The sequence below is a fragment of the Phascolarctos cinereus genome, unplaced genomic scaffold (assembly GCF_003287225.1).
Source record: "Phascolarctos cinereus isolate Bilbo 61053 unplaced genomic scaffold, phaCin_HiC Scaffold_2;HRSCAF=192, whole genome shotgun sequence".
In the NCBI taxonomy this organism is placed as follows: Eukaryota; Metazoa; Chordata; class Mammalia; order Diprotodontia; family Phascolarctidae; genus Phascolarctos; species Phascolarctos cinereus.
Window position 1 is genome coordinate 230601659 of NW_027555625.1, and position 21186 is coordinate 230622844.

At 43.2% G+C, this 21186-nt stretch overlaps 1 protein-coding gene across 1 annotated transcript in view; it reads right to left on the reverse strand.

The window, feature by feature from the left end:
- Nucleotides 1-21186, reverse strand: part of PREX1 (phosphatidylinositol-3,4,5-trisphosphate dependent Rac exchange factor 1) — a 236144-nt gene that overhangs the window by 15901 nt on the left and 199057 nt on the right. The window contains 10 exon segments of the mRNA XM_020984168.2: nucleotides 3175-3303; nucleotides 5198-5288; nucleotides 6538-6620; nucleotides 7165-7253; nucleotides 8618-8824; nucleotides 11034-11310; nucleotides 12165-12375; nucleotides 13693-13854; nucleotides 16459-16646; nucleotides 20861-21002. Of these exon segments, the coding sequence (XP_020839827.1) occupies nucleotides 3175-3303; nucleotides 5198-5288; nucleotides 6538-6620; nucleotides 7165-7253; nucleotides 8618-8824; nucleotides 11034-11310; nucleotides 12165-12375; nucleotides 13693-13854; nucleotides 16459-16646; nucleotides 20861-21002 (1579 nt within the window).

Here is a 21186-nt window from a genome sequence, read left to right on the forward strand (position 1 = left end):
AGTTCTAATTATTAGGAAGTTTTCCTTTACATCAAGATCAAGCCTTCCCCCATGAAATTCTAGACAACTGCCCCTCGCTAGCTATGGTCTCTGGAGGCAAGCAAAGTATGATCTTTCTTCCCCATCATAATACTTCAGATACTTGAAGACAGTTATCATGAGTCTTTTCTTCTCCAGGCTCAACATTCCTAGTTCTTTTAATGGATCCTCTTAACAGATGGTCTGAGGGGCAGCTAGATGGCGCAGTGGACAGAGCAGCTGCCCTGAAGTCAGGACAGCCTGAGACCAAACACTTAACACCAGCTGTGTGACCCTGAGCAAGTCACTTAATCCCAACTGCCTAAAAAAAAAATGGGGGCAGCTAGGTGGCACAGTGGATAGAGCACGAGTCCTGGAGTCAGGAGTACCTGAGTTCAAATCCGACCTCAGACCAAACACTTGACACTAGCTGTGTGACCCTGGGTAAATCACTTAACCCCAACTGCCTAAAAATTTATTAAAAGAGAGACGAGAGAGATGAGAGAGACAAGAGGAGAGAGAGGAGAGAGAGAGAGAGAGAGAGAGAGAGAGAAGAGAGAGAGAGAGAGAGAGAGAGAGAGAGAGAGAGAGAGAGAGAGAGAGAGAGAGAGATGGCCTCAAGATTTCTCACTATCCTAATCCTACTCCTCTGGATATTCTCCAGATTGTCCATAGCCTTCCTAAAATGTGGTACACAGAAATGAACATAATGCTCATGGGTTCTGACCAGGACAGAGAACATGCATCAGGACTATCATGTCCTATGTTCCAAATACAGCCTAAGACTCAACTGCTTTGGAGGCAATCTCTCCCTTCTCCAAACCATCTTCCATCCAAATAACCAAATCATCTTTCTAAAAATTCATGTCCAAATATATCACTCTCTTTCTCAAGAATCTTCCATGGATCCCTATTATTTCTAGGACAAAAAGCAAACGTGGTATTTAAAACATCTCCTAATTTTGTTCTAGCCTACATCTCCAGCTTCATTTCACATTTCACCTCTTCACAGACTCTATGCTCCAGCCAAAACAGTGCTATTTCCAGTCCTCTAAACCCAGCATACCATCTCAGGCTATGCCTGAGGCTTAGAACTTACCCCCTTACTTACCTGCACTTTCTTAGATCACTAACTTCCTACATGGTTTAGCTTATGTGTAATCTCCTACAAGATGCCTTTCAACAGCTCTCTTTGACTGTAAATATTCTCTCTCTCCTTTCTCTTTTCCCTCTCTTCCTCCCTCTCCCTTTTTACCTTTCCCTTCCCTCTCTTTCTTCTTCACCCTTCCTTTCTCTGTCCCTCTCTCCTCTATCTTTTCTCTCTCCCTCTCACCTCTCTTCTCTCTCGCTCCCCCTTCTACCTCTCCTCTCCTTTCTCTCCCTCCATGCCTCCCTACTTATCCCAGAATAGAATGTAAATAGAAGGTAAGTTCTCTGAGGGCATAACCAATTTTTATTTCTTTCTCTGCATGCCCAACATAGTACGAACTTAGTAAACACTTGTTCAATTGAATTGAATGTAGAAATGTTAACTCATGTTGAACTTACAGTCCACTAACCCCCAGTCTTTTACAAATGGAGCGCTTTCATTCATTCATCTTATATTACATCAGATTATATTACATAGTATTATAATGTATTATATATCATATTACATTGCATTATATTACTATTATATTATAGTATGCTATGTTATATGGTATTATACTGTATTGTATTATACTTTAGTCCCAATATAGGACTGCCCCATAGTCTCTGTTCACGTTTATCTTTTTCAATTTGGCCCGTTTTTCTATCCTGTTGACTCCTTCTGGATCCCGAGCTGGTCATCTAGTGTGCCGGCTCTGTCTCTCAGCTCTGTCATCTGAAAAATTTGATAAATATGCCTTTTCTATCTTTACTGAAATCGTTAACAGAACCTTTAAAGAATACAGGGTCAAAGACAAATTGCTGGGACACTCTACCACAGAAGTCCATCTCCAAGGTGATAGCGACTCATCATCAATGACTGCTCTTTGGTCATTTGTCCAGACCCAAATCCATCTAGCTCCCATCTCTGTGTCTCATCCCCAAGAACTACATGGTGGACTGTCAGATTTTCTGCTGAACTCTTAGGCAAACTATATGTCTAATAGCATTTCCCAGATCTTCCCACTGACACATAGTTACGCCCAGGCCCCCTACTCTATCCACTGGACCACCTAGCTGCCTCCAACATTTACACACATAGACACACACAGACACACAGACACCTATTTTCTCTATAGCCTGAAAATCTCTGTGCTCTCTGAGACACAGGCCTGGCATAGATCCAAACAGAAAACCTCCACTAATTTCAACCATCTTAAACTTTTTTTCCTGGAACCAGAAGCCTTGGGGTCCAAAAGGAAGGGCACAAGGCACAAACAGACAGTATGCTTAGACTTGTTCTTTTGAGAGAATCTAGACCTGAGAGAGGCCTAAGCTCCTAAGATGGTCTAAACTGTAGAAAGACATGTGGCCAAATTCAAAGTCTTGAAAATAAGGTCCACCCTGCCCTGTCTAACCTCATAAAGACAGTGTGAGAATCAGATTTTTAGAGGTGAAAGAGACCTTAGAATACAAGATGGCAGAGCTAGAGGGGAACCCATCAAACCTGAAAGGGGCTTACAACAAAGAAGACAGAATGCTATTAAAACTAAAAGGGCATGGGACAATAGACTGCCAAAACTAGACAAGACCTCAGGGATGATGGATGTCCAACTCCCTCACTCAACCAAGGATCACATAGCTGGCAGATGGCACAACCAGAATAAGAACCACGGGCAATCTCTTGAGTTCCAGTCCAGTGCCCTTTTCATTACACCACACAAAGTGCTCTGAGATCTTTGGACATCCAAGGGGCTACAGTCATCATTGTTGTGATGTCCTGGAAGGTAGATATGAAGGGATATTGACAGGAAGAACTCCCTGAGAATCCACTTGACCATTTCTGTCCAAGAAAGGAGCATATGCCAAGCTGTCCCACCCAGAGTTTCATCCTCCAGGATCACCAGGATGACCACAGCATTGGTTTAGGTACACTTGGACCAAAGAAGCAACTATCAATTCCTGCTGAATTGTTTCGGTCTCCTCATTGCCCCTCCCATGACCCCCCAACCCACCCTGGGCACAAACCTTCCACATATTTCTGGATGTTGTCCACCAAGGACTTAATGGAGTTGGGAAGGTTCCAAGGGTCTTCCTGAATGCTTATCTGGATCATGCTCCGGCCCCGGATCGGACATTCCTCCTTCTGTTTAAAGTCTGCATTAGGAAGAGCAAGTTACGAGACAGGCAATGACATAGAATGACACAGAACAAGGGAGATGGGGAAGGGAAGACAGCTTCCACCCTGTGACATTATACTTGGTGCTGGGAAGCCTCAGCCATGGACATGTCAAGAGATATGCCCTATGATACCTCATCACCACTACTGGATGCCATGAGCCCCACAAGCGCACAGAATGCAAAGCTGGAAGGGACCTTCAATGTCACTTAATCCCATCACTCACTCAGATCACACAGTGAGTTAGTGGCACAGCCAAGCTGCTAACCTGAGTCTCCTGACTCTGTTCAATGTACTAGGTGGTTCAAAAGCTGAAAGCAGCACCTAGAAGGGGCCCCAACAACCACATTTATGCAGGCAATAGCCAGGGAGCTGGGACTCAACCATGGCACAGATAACCTCACAGGAATAAGACGGAGGTGCCAAGTGATCCTGACCTCTTGGTTCTCTATTGCTTACAAGGACTAAGAAAGGCCTAACAGATAGGAATTCTCTAGATTTGCTTTTTCTTCCTTAGAACTGACTGAGAATAGAAGCCTTGGCATTGAAAACCAAGGTTAAGTCATTCAAAGCACGTACAATGCAAAAACACACACACCCTTATTCCTCACCTCTCGAAGGGCAGATTAGTTTGTAATGTCCTATACTAGGGACATCACAAAGCTGTCAATATCTTGGTGGGAACACGCAACTTATAAAAAGGGAGCAGGGTTAAGGCTCTGCCTTTATACATCGATCTATCCACCCACGTAGTCATCCAGACAGGTCTGTTTTGCCACAGACAGGTGGAAAGGACATGAAAGAACATAAGGTCCTACTCCATTCACTTTACAGATAAGGAAACTGAGGCCCTAGGAGGATAAGTGACTTATCCTTAGGCGTTAAGCATCAAAGGCTGTATAAGAATGAACTCAAATCCCCTTATTTCGGGGTGATTTCAGTTCTTTCTACCATACCAATCTGCCTCTACAAAGGGTAAGCATTTTCCTTCAGAGAAGCAAACTTAGCAGAAAAGTGACCTTGTCACCAGTTACTAGACAGCCATGGAATGCATTGGGGAACAGAGCTGGGCTGGATACCTGTGTGCATACAAACCCTAAGCGAGGAAATTTCTGTTCTTTAGGCCTAGGTTTTTACCCTTTCTTCCCTACAAATATCACTTGAGCCACTTGGCCAAAAGGTTATTTTCAAGAAGGGAGAATTCACATCAGTGTATAGCACAAGAGAAGTTTCTATAGACTTTCCTTTTCTTCCTTAGTACTGACCAGAACCAGAAGCCTCCAAACAGACCACAAGGAACAGAAGTCCAGGGTCAGAGTTCTGCAGGGGCAGATGCCTGGCCTCATCCTCACCTTGAAGCCCTCACCACAGATGCCTACCTGGCCCCTGAAGGATGCCAAGAGAACATTGCCTCTGCTTTGGGTAAGCAAGCTGGGCAGTAGAGGACAGGCAGCTACAATTCTGAATAACGTGAAGAGGTGTCACCTCTGGCCGTCATCCATCTCCGAGGGAAATGAGACATTTTTTGGAGTCCTAGGAGGGGGTTTGTAGACTGAGAGGGAGTTGCACTGGATATCTTGGCCAACGTTAAGCAGTAGGTTCAGGCCACTTTCTTCAAGTAGGACAGATCAACCTTCCCACAATACAAAACATCCTAAGGTGAGAATTTCCAAAGGAGGGAAGCAGGGCAAGGACTAATGATCTCCTAAATCTTGCCTTCCATCCTGACAGGGATGTATGTTCCAAAGAACTCCTTCTGACCATATATGTAAGTCATGGCAGATACTTCATCCCAGTACTTCTGTCTGTGCTAAACTGTGCAGAGGTCTCAATATACCAAATTATCCAACCTCTCCCCACCTACAGGCTTACCTTGCAAGCTGTGTTCCATAGGGAAATGCTTTGTTTCCTCAAAGGCCTTGTTCATGACTGACCCTTTTAGGAGTGCATTGATGGAATCCACCTGGGCATTTAACAAGAGGCATTTGGTTAGCATGGGCCATGCCTGGTGAGCCACAGTCAAGGGTCCCTCAATACTTCACAAGATCTAAGATTTTCCAAGTGAGTATAATCCCTTCAGTAATGCAGATCACAGCCCTTCTGCATTAATTTCTGTGGCCAGAAAAGTGCCTGCCTTGGCAGCCAATCTTCTGGTGGTGAAGTTCTCAGAATTTAAATAGGCTGGTCCATGAACAACACACATACAGGTGCTGGCTGGGCCTATTCTCAAATCCTTCTTGGCTTGGGAGGCCCTGTCAAAATCTGGACTCTGCTGGGATGCCCTGAGCTACCAAGGAGTTCCTGGACTCAATGACACATCAGGGCAACTCTTTATTGAAAGAAGGTCCCCAAACTATAAGAAATCAGACTGAGGTTGCCCAAGAAGAAGGAGTCCAGCTATTCTCCACAGCCTCAAGCCAGCAGGTATCTGCCATATGGATTTGGAGTCAGAGGACCAGAGTTCAAATCCTGACTCAGATGCAAAACAGGTAACCTTGGGTGGTGATAATGGTCACCTTCATCATAGCTAGAATTAATAATACTTTAACTTTTGTTAATTGCTTTACACATATCACCTCATAATAACCCTGTGAGATAAGGGTTATTATTATCTCCAGTTCACAGATAAAGAAATCGAGGCTGAAAGTTAAATGACTTGCCCAAGTTCACACAGCTATGAAGTGTCTGCATTTGAATTCAGGTTTTTATGACCCCAAATCCAGCACTTTTATTTATGGAGCCACACAGTAAGTCATTTATCCTCTCTGGGCCTCAATTTACTCATTTACAAAATGGGGGGATTGAACACAATGACCTCTAAGGTCACCTCTGGCTCTAAATCTATAATCCTAGGATCTTGAACATAGCCTCAGAAAGCAAGGACCAGGCCAAGGATGCCTTACAGCAGTTCTTAACCCTGGGGTCTGTGACTTGCTCTTTAAAATGTTTTGATAACTTATCTTAATGGCATTCATTCATTTCCTTTGTAATCTGATATATTTATTCTGTGCATTTAAAAACATTCTGCTGAAAAGGGGTCCAAAGGCTTCACATGACTGCCACGAGGGCCACGACACAAACGAGGTTAAGACCCCTGGCTTCCAGGCTGAAAATATATTTGGCTTCACCTCTTGTGAGACTTCACTCTCCTAAGTTTACCCAAGAGGGAAATCAGAAGACTGGTAGCCATCAGAAGAAGGTAATGTCTGTACCTGATTAAACAGGTGTTCTAAGCATCCATGCAGTTTGTCCTGCTTGTCTGATGGGATCCTCATGTCACAAGGCAACTCATCTCCTGGGAGAGAGAACAAGTGAGTCAGTTCACATCTGTACAGTGCTTGCTACTTCTCATGGTCTTTTCTCAGCCAGTATCTCATCTGACTATTTTTTTTTTTGGAAACAAGAATCCTATGAAGTAGGCAGGGAAAGAATAATCATCTCCTGTCATCTCTTTAAAATATGGGTCTGATCATGTTACTCCCCACCTGCAAAATCTTCAGTGGCTCCCTGTTTACTGAATAAAATCTTAGCTCCTTGGCTTGTCTTGCCAAGGTTCTCCACCATTTGACTGTCTCCTACCTATCCAACTTTATCTCCCATTAATTTCCCTTGCATACTCTCTCATCAATCTATATTACTAATTGTTCCCTGAAAACTAGTCCAGCCTCTAGCCTCTGTTCATACTATTGTCTCTGCCTGGAATGCTGCTCATCCTCCCTACTAAAGACCCCCTTCCACCTGACAATGCTACCCATATATGGACGTACACCAGATCTTTCCTAAATGTCTCCCTATCATCCTCACTTTTTCATCTTGAAAATGGGCCCTATCCTACTTACCAGATCCCATCTCATCACTGCCCAGGTAAGAGCTGTTGCTACGGACACTGGTGTAGGAAAGGACGGAGTCTCGGTTACTATTGCACTCACTGAAAAAGACACAGAAAAGACATGATGAGAAAATCCCCAACGTCTTAACAGGAACTCTGGGTTTCTATTTTGAAAAGCCTGACAAAGGTTAAGGACTTTTAGAAAGAGGAAGGTGGACCAAATGCATAGAGAGGGTGCCAGGTGGATTCCAGGCCACAGAGGGTTCAATGAGACAGCCCTAATGAGTGCAGGGGGAAAGGGTGTGGCTTCTTCAGCATTTCAGAACTAGTCAGAATACCAGCACCAACTCTAGAGACAGAAAAATAGCTACAGAAGACAGAAGGCAGACTCAAGCTCTGGATTCTACTGAGCAGAAAAACACAAGGTCACCAAGAACAACTTAGATCCAAGAGCTTGGAATGGCTGGAACTGAGGCCTTAAACCTTGGCATCTCTTCCATAGTGCACACAGAATTAACTCTTTTGTGCATGAAAAATCTGAAGTTGTGAGAGGTGAAGTAGTTTGCCCATAGTTACACGGTTAGCAAGGTTCAAAGCTTGGACCCAGTGCCAGGATTATTTCCACTCTAAAATTATTACTTCATATTATCATTATTATTATTAATTCACATGATTAATTACAATGCCTTCTAGATATAAGAGGCTACCTCCTCCCATTTTCTTCTCATAGACACCCTGCCCTGCCATGTATGTGGGGGCAGGGTATCCACAGATGTGGATTTTTTTCAAAATATTGACTGGCTTTTCTGAATTTGTTCTCTTCATTCTCTTTTTCTTTTAAAAAAAAAATTGTCAGGGGCAGCTAGGTGGCGCAGTGGATGGAGCACCAGCCTTGGAATCAGGAGGACCTGAGTTCAAATCCAGCCTCAGACACTTGACACTTACTAGCTGTGGGCAAGTCACTTAACCCCAACTGCCTCATCAAAAAAAAAATTGTCATTATAAGGGATGTCTCCCTGGGAGGGGAGAGAACAAGTAATATAGAAAGAAATTTAGGTAATGCAAAATTATAATTATTATAATGCCTAATAGTACTATTTCTGCAATACTTCAATCTTACTAATTCGTATTACTAATTCTTTATACTCCTATAATGCTTTACATTTATAAAGCATTTTCACATTCACTATTTCAATCTGAGACTTTTACACATATCCCCAAACCCTTACCCCCAACCCATGAGAGAGGCAAGAATTCTTATTCTCATTTTGCAGGTGAAGAGACTGAATTTCAGAGAGATGAAGTGGCTGATTTAAGATTATAAGACCAACAAGTGTAAGAAAGACAGGGCTACACTCCAGGCTCCATGACCCAGAGCCTTTGATGGAGAAAAGATTTCCCAGCAGGTCTGTGACTCCTTTTCAGTAGGACCAAGCCCGTCCACTCTCAACCTTGTATCCTACCTGTAGGAGTCCCGATAACTCATTGTGTCATGTCCTGAGTCCTCCTGGTCCTCCTCTGACACTTTGAAACACACCTTCTTGATCCCGCCATGGTCTACCTTGTCAATCTCACTGTCCTCACTGACCAGGGTAGAGGCGGAGACCTCTTCAGCGGAGGGAGGTTCGCAGGACCCCTCGCCCATTGGCTCTGTGATGGTGGACAGTAGTCTAGAAAGAACAAAAGACATTAACATGAAGCAATGGGATGAGAACCCTCAGTTCCTATGATTACGATGGTTCTAAAAAATGCCCCAATCTCATGCTGAGACTGTGATCTAACAAGGACTAAGTGACTGCTTTATCTTTCCCTCTCCCAGCCTCCCTTCTAAAATCATTGCCATTTCCAATTCCGCTATTAACCTGCAGGGTGACACGTGACAAATCACTTCACCCATCCCTAGATTTGTTTTCTTTCTCTGTAAAATGGAAGTGATAGAAAGGATCATCTGGGAGGTCCTTGCCATCACTAACATTCTACGCTCTACTTGCCAAGCTCTCTATCATCTCTAACACTGAGCACTCCCAAGGCTTCATTCTAGAATTCTTTGGCATTTCTGCCCGACAATCCTCTGGCTCATAAGTCAGCAGAGACTGACAACCAGGGGTATAGTTCAAGAGTCAAATGCTAAATTTTCAGAGTGAGTATTTATACCACAGAAACTGGTCAACAATACAAATTAAAGCTTGATGCATTGTTTTGTTGATTATCTAGCCTTAAGAAAACTTAACAATCATCCACAAACAGAAACATACAAAGAACAAGTGACATGGTAGCATGAAAATACTGTGAACAGTGCTGGACTTGGAGTCAAAAAACCTGAGTTTGAATCCTGCCTCAAAGGCTTAATGACTGTGTGATCATGAGCAAGTAGCCTTAATTTCCTCATCTGAAGAATGGGGATAATGATAGTAACTACACTTCACAGGGTTGTTGTGAAGATGAGAAGAAATAACATGTGAAACACTTTGCAAACCTTAAATCACTATGTAAATAAATGCTAGCTCTTATTAGTGTTAAAAAAATATGTGTAGGGGCAGCTAGATGGCACAGTGGATAGAGCACCAGCCCTGAACTCAGGAGGACCTGAGTTCAAACCCAGCCTCAGACCAAACACTTGACACTTGCTAGCTGCGTGAACCTGAGCAAGTCACTTAACCCCAACTGCTCAAAAAACAAAAACAAAAAAAAAACTGTATGTATACATTCGTGTGTGTGTGTGTGTGTGTGTGTGTGTGTGTGTGTGTGTGTGTGTGTGTGTGTGTAGGAAGAGAGAGACAGAGTAATCAAACTGCTCTATTTGTTTGTGTCCTTTCTACACTCTTCTTGAAACTATTTTACAGAGAAGGAAAATGGTGCTCAAGGAGGGTAAGCCATTGGCCCATGGTCCCATACAATGAGTTAATGGCAAAGATGACGTTATACTCCAGATTTCCTCACTTCCAGTACCTTCTTCTATCAACAATGTCATATGGCCTACAATTCTCCTCTACATGTAGTAGGGACTCAAATTTTTATTGATTTAATGGAGAACTTAAAAGGCCACAATTATAATGACCTCACACGGAAGTTTTAAGAAAGGTGCTACAGAAATCTTAGAATCTCTCTGGTAACGTCTCCCTGAGGGCAGCGGCCACATCACCTTTGTGTGTCTGCCTAGCTTTTAACACAATGAATGGAATATAACAGGTTCTTAATAAATATTTATTAATTGGTTATCATTATTACTCTTAGCACTTACTGCTCAGTAACAAATTGGCCAAAGAAATACACAAAGGCCATTTGCTAAGATACACGGGGACCTATAATATGGCACAGTGAATGCTTACATCCAGGAGATTTGGCTCATGGATACTTGACTGACTGAATAATATCAATACTAATATACTACTAATAATAATAATAATAGCAATAACAGTGACATATTTCTATAGAGCATTAGGGCTTGCAAAGCGCATTACTCTCCAACAACCTTATGAGGCAAATAACATTAAGTATTATTACCCCCACTTTACAGGTGGACAAGCTGAGTCTCAAAGAAGGGAAATGACTCGCCCAGAATTATTTCTCTGGTGCATATGTGTCAGAGCTGACATTCAAACCCAGATCTCCTGACTTCCAAGTCTAAAACTTTTTCACCTATAAAACATTTCTCCTGCATTATTATAATAATCAGTATTGACTCTAAACTCTTAGAACTCTAGGCACACAGCCTTTAACCTGGAAATGCCTGCTGAATTAAACAAGCAGCAGAAAATGCTGAGGCCACCTCTGGAGCATCCCGCAAATCTTTCTTCCTCCCTCTGCTTCCTTCTTCCTAGTCTCTCTGCCTTCTTTCCACACCCCTCGGCCCTTGCCACCCATCCCTCCCAGTCTCACTTGTTAATCTGCATGACATATTGCTTCATTTCCTTCACAGCCACATCCAGCTTGTTGAACAGTTGCAGGTAGGCATCCTGAATTTCCCGGTCTTCTTGCTTCAGAAGGAAGCTCAAGCCTCGGTCCTCTTGATCTGGCCCTCCATTCTGCTGGTTGATGGTACTATCCATCAGACTCCTGTCATGAGACTCCCCATCCTCCTGGGAGAGGCACTTCCAGGATGGGGCGGCCATGGTGGTGATACAGTGCTGGGTATAGGACATTGGGTTTATGTGACCTAGAAGATGAAGGGAAATATGTATTCAAAAATACTGAACAACCCATTAGAGATCAACATCTGATAACACATAGAAATATATATATATATATATATATATATACACACACACACAATACATATATGTGCATATACATACATAAATACAGAGAGAGAGAATAAGAGTGAGAATTCTCTACTATTTTGTATCATTTTATTTCCTAAATGTGAATCTTTTCTTCCCAACTAGAATGTGAACACCTTCCACGACTGAGAATATACTGTCTCCTATGCTACCCAATACAGGGATAGGTTCATGGTATGAGCTCAGAGAATATTAGACCTAGAAAGACCTTTCTAACACAAAAGAGGAAATGTCAGAAACCTCAGAACACAGAATGCCAGTGCTACAAGACAGGGCTTCCTAAGCTTTTTCCACTCGCGACCCCTTCAGCACTTCTTAAACTATACGTTGCAATCCACAGTTTAAGAAGTGCTGCTACAATAGACCTTAGAATATGAATGCTAGTACTAGAAAGGACTTTAGAACTAAAAACACAGAACCCTGGGGCGCAGAATGTCAGAGCCAAAAGGGACTTACAAAGACCATTCATCTAGCCCAACCCCCTCAGAGGGACAAAGTGACTTTCCAAAGCCAGGAATCAGAACCCAAATCTCCTGATTCCCATTCTGGAGCTTTTTTTTTTTTTAACCAGATCATGACAATGATTGTACTAACTGAGAATAAAGTTGTCCCCACTGGTGAAAACGTGGGTCCTGTGCACACCTACTCTTTGCTTCTTACCCAACAGGGGCCTAACTACATAAGCACGCAATCAGTACAAAAGAGGTTACTCAAGGACTAAGATGTGCACCTTGTTCAGGATCGAGGCCAATCAGAGAAGGTTTCCGCCCAAATCGGATACTGAACGACCTCCCCACTGAGGTAGTGTTCTTGGGGTAAGACACTTCCATGAGGTTCACGTGGCAGTTGGTGGGGCAAAAGTCCAGGCTGCAGAGGGCATGAGGTTCCAAGGACGCTTGCTTGAAGGCAGGGCTCACCCTGGTCTTCAGCTGCTCTGCAAACTGAGGAAGGATAAAGGATTATCATCTGGCATACCTGGCACTTGGTAACCACACCAGAACTTTTCTGCTACCACTGCTCCCAAATTCCCAGAAACAAATTTACTCTCAAATTTTCAAGGATGAAAATGAAGTATCATCCCCTTCCCTTTATGACCACTGAATTGTAAGGATGTTCTACCAGATTGGCCCATGCTAACAACAAGGCCTAGCTTACTTCCCAGTCTTCAGAAGTTTCCCCCACTCTCCTAACCAAACCAAAGATTGTGTAGATCTCAGAACCACATTATAAGAAAGAAATGAACAAGTACGAACCAGAGGACAGGAGAGTGACCAAGATGGTGAAGGGACCAGAAATGGTGTCATAAGAAGAAATCTGGTGGGACAGGGGCATGAGACAAAACTTTTTGGACCTATGATTTCATCAGTACAGTTCCAGAATTCCTCATGAGGAGCTTTCTCTACCAGAACAGATGAGCACCTTTCCTGCAAGTTAACAGTCTTAGAGGGTTGGCTGGGTACTGACGTGATCCAGGGCCACCCAACAAGGATGTACTAAAAGTGGGATTTAAGCTCTTTTTCAAGACTCTGAGGCTAGCTCTATCCACTGTACCTCTGCTACTGTCCATGTGAGGAACAGATGAGGAAAAGTAAAGGGGTCTGCCCTGGGAAAGACTAGGCTTAGAGAGAATACATTGTCTTCAAATATTACAACGGTAGGGATGGCAAACTTGTACCTCTGAGGCCTAGAACCAGTGGAGGGATGTCAGAGAGGCTGATTGATGTCATATAAGGAAAAGCTTTCTAACAAATAAAGAGTTGTCCCAGTCATGGACAATGAGATGCTTATGAGATAGTGACCTACCTCTCTGTCCCTGGAATTGTTAAAGCAAAGGCTAGTTTCCTTTCAGCACAGGAAAGCTGTAGACAGGATTCTCATACCTGGTACATACAGCTATTAAGTGGCAGGGCCAAGACTAAAACGCAGGTCCTCTGATTCCTAATCCAGTGCACAGAACCGTGCACGTAATAAGTGTGCATTTAGGATACAATGCTAGATATCACAGTTATCTCTATTTATATCATATCCATCAGGGAAGGAACCGTGTCTTATCTCAACTTTGTATCTCCAGCACTCCTCTCCCCGTAGTAGGTGATCAATAAATGTATATAGAATAAACTGATTAATTAATGAACCAATGAGTAAAATCAACACAGCTTATGAATCTCATCAGGGATCCTTGCTGGCCCCATCTCTGGGCTCTCTTTGCGGGGAAGGAGAATGGGGCGGTCTGGGGACTTGCCAAAGAATGTGGCTACCTCCTGATAGTTGGCAATCCTCCTGGTGATGCGCTCCAGCTTGGTTTCACAGATGTTGCGGAACTCATACTGTGGCATGGTGACCACGGCACTGCTCAGGGAGATGAGCCGCCCACAGTTCTGCACAAAGAGGCTGTCATCTGCAGCAAAGGCCTCCAAGATCTGTGAGGAAGAGAAAGGGGAACCACTCAGTCTGAAGACTGATTTTCTGTAGCCTGGCATTCAGCCCCCTAACCCAACTTGGACATGACCTCCCTTTCAACTTTATCTCAAAGAATCACAGAACATTTGATATGGAAAGGACTTCAGTGACTATGTAGTCCAAACTGTTTAGGACTCAATATAGAGGCTCAAACAATTTTTCTTCTCATGGACCAACATATTTGGCAGTGAAGAAATATAATACTAGCTAACATTTATATAGTACTTAGTATGGCCTAGGCATTGTGCTAAGTGCTTTATAATTAAAGGTAAGTGCTATTATAATCCCCATTTTACAGACAAGGAAACTAAAGCAAACAGATTAAGTGACTTGCCCAAGGTCACACAGCAGCTAGTTAAGTGTCTGAAATCACACTTGAACTCAGGTCTCCCTGACTCCAGGCCAGCGCTCTATGACACCTGGGAGTCAGGAGACTTGTACATGTACAGTTAAATGGCTGCTTTGGCAAAAGCATTTTTGCTATTCTTTGCAAGTCCAAAGTCTAATGTTTTAAGGTTAACATATACATGTAACAGGCAAATTTGGTTTTGTTATTTTTTCTTTTTTCCTTTTGCAACCACACTGTGTATGCTGGGTAAGAAAAATTTGTAGGACAGAGATAGGGGTGACCTGTCATTTAATGGGTAGCATGAACTCCCGAGTGAGGAAACCCCCATTACCAATGCAGGTCAGCACCTTTTCTACAGTTTATATTCTCAGAGAATGCCTAGAGCACTGAGAGATTGTCCAGGGTCATTCAGACAATGGGACTTGAATCCAGGTCTTCATGGCATCAAGGATAACTATGTATCCAATAGGCCATGCTACTTATAATAGAAAATTTATGCTAAACAAAATTACATAAAACTTGTATTTTATCTACTGCAACACAATATCCAAAATTTCCAGCAAACCCTTTGACAACCACAGGTCTTGTCCAACCCCTTCATGTCAGAGTCCAATGGGGAAACGACTTGCCCAAGGTCACACAGAAGATAACAGAGCCAAAACTCAAAAAAAGATTCAGGCCTGGGTCTTCTGACTCTTCCCCTGGGGCTTTTTCTACCACACAATTACTCCTTCACTATTCCCTCTACCTGAACCTTTTATTCCATCCAAACTGGCTTGACTGGATAGTAATGTTGCTCTGTGACATGATCTCATCATCCAAATGGGTCTTGGCATTGTGAGTACAGATTTCTGAAAGCTTAGCTATCCTCATAGTATCAGATCTCATTGACCATTCCTACAATCACATGTCTCCTCTTACTTGCCAGGATAAAATGGAAGGGAGGCAAAGCTAAGTCTTGTCTCATAAAAACCTATACACTCTTATTCCTGTAAGGCTTTTGTCTAGGACTTTAAGTTATTATCTATCTCCATTTGCAGTAGACCTAATGAGTTATACGTAGCAGCAGAATGTTCGATGTTGGCTGTATGTACAGATATTCCTTCAGCTATTTTATGGATGGTGTAGAACTGTAGATAGTCGGGTTGGATGTGAACAAACTAAAAAGTTCACAATCTGCATTTTCCTGGTAAGTGCAGTTCCTCTACAGAGTTCTGAGGTCAAGTCATGTACACAATTTCCCAACAAAAAAATAATTCTGAGTATCTCAAACTGGCTCCTCAGTGTCCCATGAATGTGGCTTTTGTGTTTCTATGACTTCCCTCACGCTTCTTTTCCTGCCTGAAGTCCTTCCTCTTCTTCTCCAACTTTCCAAATTCTACCCATTCCCCCAGGTTCAGCTCAAATCCCAATATCCTTCCACCCTTCATTTCAATTCCAAACATAGCAAAGACATTTTGGAAGTTATCATGCAGTAAGCAAAAGTCCCAGTCTCCAGGTGCCCACAAGGGAAGAAGACAGCAGGCAAACTCCTACTCACAATCAAGAAGGTGGGGTGCTCAAATTTGTCTGATAGGAATACAGACTTGGAGCTGGAAAGGATCTTAGAGGCCAAGCCCATTGTCTGACAGATGGGGAAACTGAGCCACAGGGATTAAATGACTTGCCAGGGTTACACAGCTACAATTAAATATATGAGGTATAGGGTCTTTTTAACTAGTGGTTCTACCCCTGGTGAGCAGTTGCTCCCAAAAGTGCCCCAGATTCTCACCCAGAGACTGATTATAGACAATAAAAGAAAACAGGGAGAGACCAGGCCTCTGGGTTATTGTTCCCAAACTGGGGCTAATAAAATGGCTTCAAAATTGAGTCATGTTAGAAGAGTAATAAAATAAAGAGGTAAGTCCTTCATAACAGGGTAATGAGGCTATAGAAACATGTTCTCTGGATAGTTTTCTCTGTGTGTGTATATGCCCTTGTGTTATGTTTGTGTTTGGGAGAAGACCAAGATTTCAGCTCCCAAAGGACTTGGGGCACAGAGAACAATGAAAGCTCTGAACGATGATGACTTTTTGCTATAGGGTGTAGCAATGGCAACCTTGATAACACTTTATGAGCTCTTCCTTCCCTACCATTTTGGATAGGGCAGAGGCAAGAGGCTGGTAAAAGCATTCAATGGTCACAAGACCCTACAAGGACACAAGAAATCCCAAACCTTGGCAGTGAGAGCAAAACAGCCCTTGGGTTCCACAATCTTCTCCAGAACAAAGCATTTGATCCCAGCCGTGCTGACATATTCATACACTACCCCATGCTCCAAGTGGACATTTTCCACAGTCAGGCTGATCAAAGGGCTGCCCTCAGGGATGGTCAGCTGGGGACCCATGGACTGCAAAGAGAAATCTGGAAGGCAGAGACACAGAGATTAAGGAAACAGTCAATTCGGTTCTATTCCTGGGGATTATGTTCTACTTTGCTTCACTATGGTGACCTCTCAGTTTGGAATCCCAATTTGGGTTGAGATGACTTCATGGAGCAATCCCCTAAAAGGGCAATGGGTTATGTGCCTGCCTTTACTCCTCTAGCTGGTGGGCTAGCCTCATGGAGATAGGCCTGATTTTAAACCCACCCAAGTTGCCCTCCCCCATCACTGCATCTATACTTCTCTTATAGGAAACACTACCTTTTTCCACAGGGCCAAAGGAGCCTCTGGCTAAAAATATTCCTAAACGCTTCATTCAGCATTTCCCAAGATACTATCCTTTGCATCCAAGCCATACCCACTTCATGGATGGAGCCACAGAGTCCAAGGAATTTCTAGTAAATTTATTTTTACAACCAAACAAACATATAGAAAATTAAATAATTCCTTGCATGGATGAAGACTTTGGTACTTTTCAGAGGCCTCCATAAAATCTTAGTCTTGAAGGCTCTGCCACTGAATGCTACCAAGCCAGACAGGCTTAGATTATGGGGCCAGTCACAGACAAACTATCTGTTACCCAAGTACCAATCTAGCTGAGTGCAGAAAGTCACCAGAAAGCTTTTTATAAAAAGATGGATTAATAGAATACTATTGTGCTATAAGAAATGATGAACAGGTGGACTTCAGAAAAACCTGGAAAGACTTATATGAACTAATGCAGAGTGAAATGAGCAGAACCAGAATATTGTACACAATATCAGCCACACTGTGCAATGACTGACTTTGATAGACTTAGCTCTTCTCAGCAATGCAAGGATCTAAGACATCTCCAAAAGACTCACGATGGAAAATGCTCTCCACATCCAGAGAAGGAACTATGGAGCCTGAATGCAGATGGAAGCATACTATTTGCTCTCCTTTTCCTTTTTTGTTTTGTTTTATGTTTCACTCTTGTGGTTCCTCCCATTAGTTCTAATTGTTCTTTACACTATGACTAATGGGAAAATATGCTTAATATGAATGTATAAGTAGAGCCTATATCATATTGCACACCATCTGGGGGGGGAGAGGGAGGGGTTAAAAATCTAAATTTCAAACTCTTATGGAAGCAAATGTTGAAAACTAAAAATAAATAAACTATTTTTTAAAAAATTTTTAAAAAAGGATGGATTTTTTTTTTTGCTAAAGCAACTCATAAATCCACTATGGAATGAAGAAGTTGCTATCTGCTTCTGTGATAGAAGTATCCCTTCAAATCCTTTGAAGAATTGAATTCACTTTTCAAAGCCCTTCCCCTATTTGTTACCATCAGACCTTTTTATTTTTTTAAATTAATTTTTTTTAAGTTTTCCATCTGACATTTACGTAACAATATTGCAAGGCAGTATGGCAGGATATGAGTTATTTATACCCCCATTTTACAAAGTAAACACAGGCCCAGGAATTGTGACATGATGATGCCAAGGTTCCAGAGCTCAATAATGACAAAGCTAGGGTTAAAACTTGGGCCTGCCTGGGAAGCAGGGAAGTCAAATGATCAGCATTCATGTTACTAGCCCTTCTACAAGATGCACTAATAACCATTTTCCAGGTGAGATTATGGACAGGAAGGCCCAGGCAGGAACTCCTTCCTGCACAAGGAAGTTCAGGTTTTACCATTTCTTTCCCTCCTAAGCCAAGTTAAATGATTTGGGGGGGGGGGGAAGTGTGGGGGCTGGTGAATTTGGCATGTTTATTTGCAAGTCTGCACTAGGTCCTCTGTTATGATTCATATCCCAAGGGCTATGATCAAGCACAAGGTTCTGAAAACCATCTGGTTCCTATCTGATTTCCAGCTGAAAAAATCTAAAGTTATAATTCTACCTCAGGTCACTGATTTCATGGACACATGCCAGACAGTGCCAATTTTTTTTCACTCCCCTTTATCCCGTGCCCCATTCCCAGGGCCAGGGAAAAGTAGAATAAGACTTTTCTACTGCATTTCCCTTGCAGCAGCCCCGAGTGTGAATATTATTATTACTATTATTATCTGAATATCCTATTATTCCCATTTTACGGAAGAAAAAACTGGGGCCCAGGTAGTACGTGAAACAAGTCGGATTTGGCCAAGATCACACAGCTAAGTATCAAAGTCAGGTCTTGAACACAAGCCTTCCGACTTCTCCATGCATGTTACTCTTTCTATAAGACTACATCACAAAGATGGCCCTTTCATCCTTTATTTACAGCACCCATGGTTGCGATGGGTAGATATGCTACTTCCAAACCAAGGAGATATTATTTGAAGACAAGGAAAGTAAGGGCTCCGAGAGCCCAAAATCCCAGGATCACACAGCTAGGCAGAGTCCGAGCAGGACTCAAACCCAAGTCCTTCTGAACCCATGAAGGTCTAGTGCCCTTTCTACTAAATCATTCTGGAAAAGAAAAAAAAAAGCAGGAGACTTCCTACACTCCCTGCCACAAAACAGTAATCTCTGCACTCACCCCAGCTTTGAACTCCCAATCTTCAAGACATAACCCAATAACTATATTATAAGGAGGAGAACAGAGGAACTCTTGGAACCTCATTGTATGTTCACAACACAGGATGCCCCAGAGCAATGGCCTACCAGCCCTCAGTCCCTGAGTACAAAGTCCAAGCCCTCGGGTGAGAGGATCGTCTTTCCACAGAGATAATTTGTTGCCTGTAGGCATAAGCACTGACACGTGTCAAATGGAGCCCAGCTGTCCTGGCATAGCCTCCCGCCCCCCCACCCCCATTTTCCCCTAGCCTCTCCTCTTCCTGTCCCCAAGGCTCATCGGGTGACATGCAGCTGAGGTTTAGGTGCCTCCTGCCAGAGATGACATCAGAGCTTCCTTCTCCACTAAGTAAGGCCTCAATTGGAATAAAGCAGGGGAAAGAGTTATAAACAAAAGGAAGAGCTCTCACAACTGGGAGAAATGTATTTTGGCGTTTTGGAGACAGTGGCAGACTTGGAGTTAGGGGACATAAGTCTGAACACTTATGAGCTTTAGTGTGGCCTTGGCCAAGTGTCAACCGCCCCGGCCTTCCATAAATGACTTACCTCCTCTATAAAAGAGGGACAATAATACTGGCACCTCCTACTTCACAGGTTTATTGTAAGGTAAGCATTTTATGAATACAAAATCGATACAGAAATGTGAGTTGATATAATTATTGCTTTTGATTGAATGTAGATCCACTCCTCAAAAAATGGTTCCAAATCATCCATAACACTCTATTAATAATCCCAACCAGGTTCTTCCTTTGAAGCTTAGGATCCACTCCAAGCAATAATTCAAAATGAATCCGCCTCCAAACAGTAACTATTCTGTTAATTTTAAAAACTTCCTCCATGGAGCGGCCAAAAAGGGGTCCAATCTGACTCCTGTTCACAGTCATTTCAGTCGGTCCAAAACTTTTGTGACCCCATTTGGGGTTTTCTTGGCAAAGATCCTACAGTGGTCTGCCATTTCCTTCTCCAGCTCATTTTACAGATGAGGAAACTGAGGCAAACAGGGTGAAGTAACTTGCCCAGGGTCACACAGTTAGTAGGCCAAGGGCTCTATCCACTGTGCAATCTTGTCCCCATCTTAAAACAACGACGATGACAACAACAAAGGGAAGGAATAGGCATCAAGATACCTGACTTCAAAATTTAAGTGCTTAACCTCTGGGCCTCAGTTTCCTCATTTGCACAATGAGAAGGATGGAATTGGATGTCTTCCCAAAGTTCCTTTTTCAGTTCTAAATCCTACAATCCTCTTCCTTTACTGTCTCTCTCTAGTCACAGGGTTCAGCATAGGGTTTCCTGGAGCCAGATGACTCTACCTCTAACTCCACCTGACACTCCAAAAACAAACAAACAAAAACCACCAGGCATTCTTATTGGGCAGGGGCCTCTGAGAAGCCATTCACCTCAAAGGAACTGTCCCTTTCCAACCTTTCCATTCCTGGTTATATTAGCTTTTTTTTTTAAGGCAATTGGGGTTAAGTGACTTGCCCAGGGTCACACAACCAGTAAGTGTCAAGTGTTTGGTCTGAGGCCAGATCTGAACTCAGGTCCTCCTGACTTCAGGGTCAGTGCTCTATCCACTACACCACCCAGCTGCCCCTTAATCTTTCCATTCCTGGACAGGGACTTGAATTTGGGCCCTATCTCCCACCCACCAGGCCAGCCCCTGCCACTACCTTCATCATCTTGGCCTCCTTCCAGGGCTCCAGGTCCCCTGGCCTCATCAAGGCTGCCATTGAGGTAGCTGCCGGGGCCCCACTGCTGGGCCCGAGCCTCTTCTGCATCCTCATGAGTGCGATAGATCCACTGATATAGACCCTTGGGGGAGGGGGAAAAAAACATTATGAAGCGAGAAGTACCGAGGCTAGGGAAGCAAAGACGAGAGCCTGACCTCCACAAAGGCGCAGCAGTAAAGACAGGATGAGAGACACCTTCACCACCTCCACCAAGGAACCCCAAACGTTTTCACTCTGGTTCTGCCCTCAGCACTATCTGGAATTTT